The sequence below is a fragment of the Onychostruthus taczanowskii genome, unplaced genomic scaffold (assembly GCF_017590055.1).
Source record: "Onychostruthus taczanowskii isolate IOZ18803 unplaced genomic scaffold, ASM1759005v1 scaffold18, whole genome shotgun sequence".
NCBI lineage: Eukaryota > Metazoa > Chordata > Aves > Passeriformes > Passeridae > Onychostruthus > Onychostruthus taczanowskii.
In genome coordinates this window covers 11,637,006-11,638,991 of record NW_024499017.1, presented here as the reverse complement: position 1 = coordinate 11,638,991, position 1,986 = coordinate 11,637,006, and the positions used below count along the sequence as shown (strand labels likewise).

Below are 1,986 nucleotides of genomic sequence, written 5' to 3'. Positions count from 1 at the left end.
TATTATATTATATTATATTATATTATATTATATTATATTATATTATATTATATTATATTATATTATATTATATTATATTATATTTTACACCCCACTTGGCTCCTCGCTCGGATCCAGCTGCAGCTGTGCCAACCCAAAAAAAAGCAGATTAAATTGGGCTGCTCCTTTCTGAGGGCTGCAGATGCAAACTCCTTTTCTGAAGTTTTTTCTCTCCACAATGACCAAGACTCTGCTGAATTCATGAGTTTCCCCCCCGCCAGCTCTGAGCGATTTCCAAATTCGGATTCATATCCACATTTAATGCTGCAGTGAGGCTTCACCTTCTCAATTAAGCACCCAAAAAAATCAAAGTTTTGGAGCTGGGAAGAAGAGCCTTTCTGCTGGATGCTGAGGATTGGAAACTTTCTGTGCTGAAGACCCACAAGGAAATTCTGTATTTGACCTGAGGCTGGGGAGGAGCTTCCAAAATGGATTGGTGGCACCGGGATTGTGGGTGTGGAGTTTGAAGTTTGTGATGTCACAGGGGGAAACTGTGAGTTTAAGGTTAAAAACGTAGAGTTTTTTAAGGTTAGAAAACTCAGAGTTTAAGGGTTTGGAATATAGCAATATATACGGGGTGAGCTGGAGTTTTAGGGTGGAGGCTGGTTGTTCTTCACCTTCTTCTCTGTAGGTTTGGGTGGTTTTGTGAAATTGGACAGAAAAGTCCACACTGAGACTTCGAGTGATCGGTTATTGGGTTAAAAGAGGAAATAATTTAGGTGTCATTTCTTAATTGGACAGTTTAGCCTCAAAAGACCTTGTAGACAAAGATAGTCAGGTACTTTGTAGCTCGTTGGTGGAATGCTGTAGGACTCAGCACTTGTAATACAGATAAGAAATAATAATATATAATATGATGTGATACGTGTGAGTGAATGTTTGTGTTTATGGAATAACCGTATGGAAGGAGGTACCTCAGGGCAGGTGGGGCTGGCCCGGGCTGTCCAGCAATGTCTGGAAAATTGGGATGGAGCAGCCCCCTGCAGCCAGGGCTTCCTGCCCCGCCAGTACGGGTGCAAAACCGGGAGAAAATCGTGGGCATCCATGGGTCTGGCTGGAATGGTGCCAGACACAGCTTCCTTTTCCTTTTCCTTTTCCTTTTCCTTTTCCTTCCTTCCCTTCTTTCCTTTTCTTTCTTGCTTTTCCTCTCCTTCTTTCTTCCTTTGTCGTCCTCTTTTTTATTCTTTCTCCTTCTTCCTTAATATTTTTCTTCCTTTCCTTCTCTCCTCTTACTCCTTTAATTCCTTCCTTCCTTCCTTCCTTCCTCCCTCCTTCCTTCCTTCCTTCCTCCCTCCTTCCTTCCTTCCTTCCTCCCTCCTTCCTTCCTTCCTTCCTCCCTCCTTCCTTCCTTCCTTCCTCCCTCCTTCCTTCCTTCCTTCCTCCCTCCTTCCTTCCTTCCTTCCTCCCTCCTTCCTTCCTTCCTTCCTCCCTCCTTCCTTCCTTCCTTCCTCCCTCCTTCCTTCCTTCCTTCCTCCCTCCTTCCTTCCTTCCTTCCTTCTCTCTGTTTCTTCCCTACTCTTCCTCTCCCTCTGCCCACTCATTTTCTCCACTCACCCTCTCTCTCCGTTGCTCCCACCGCCATCCTCTGTCCCACGCTTCTCCCTCTTTCCCCTTTTCGTGCTCAGTCTCTCCCTGTCCCTCTGTCTGTCCCCGTCCCTCTGTCTGTCCCCGCGCCCGGGCCGTGCCGGGGAGCGCTGCAGTCCCCGCGGTGTCCCCTGGGGGGCGACACACGCCGCGCGGAGCTCCCGCGGGCAGGTGAGACCGGAGCGAGCCCGGGAACGGCACCGGGAACAGCCCGGGAATGACACCGGGAACGGCCCGGGAATGACACCGGGAACAGCCCCGGCAGTGACACCGGGAACGGCCCGGGAATGACGCCGGGAACAGCCCGGGAACGACACCGGCAATAGCCCGGGAACGGTCCCGGAGCGGCACCGGGGAGGACAT

General features: G+C 49.5%; 1 protein-coding gene across 1 annotated transcript in view; it reads right to left on the bottom strand.

Annotated features, from left to right (window-relative positions):
* The window catches only part of MTHFSD (methenyltetrahydrofolate synthetase domain containing), a 14,699-nt gene extending 13,078 nt beyond the window's left edge, over positions 1-1,621 (bottom strand). The window contains exon 1 of the mRNA XM_041400871.1: positions 1,616-1,621. Coding sequence (XP_041256805.1) covers positions 1,616-1,621 — 6 coding nt within the window. The remainder of the gene's footprint in view (positions 1-1,615) is intronic.
* Positions 1,622-1,986: the final 365 nt, after the last annotated feature.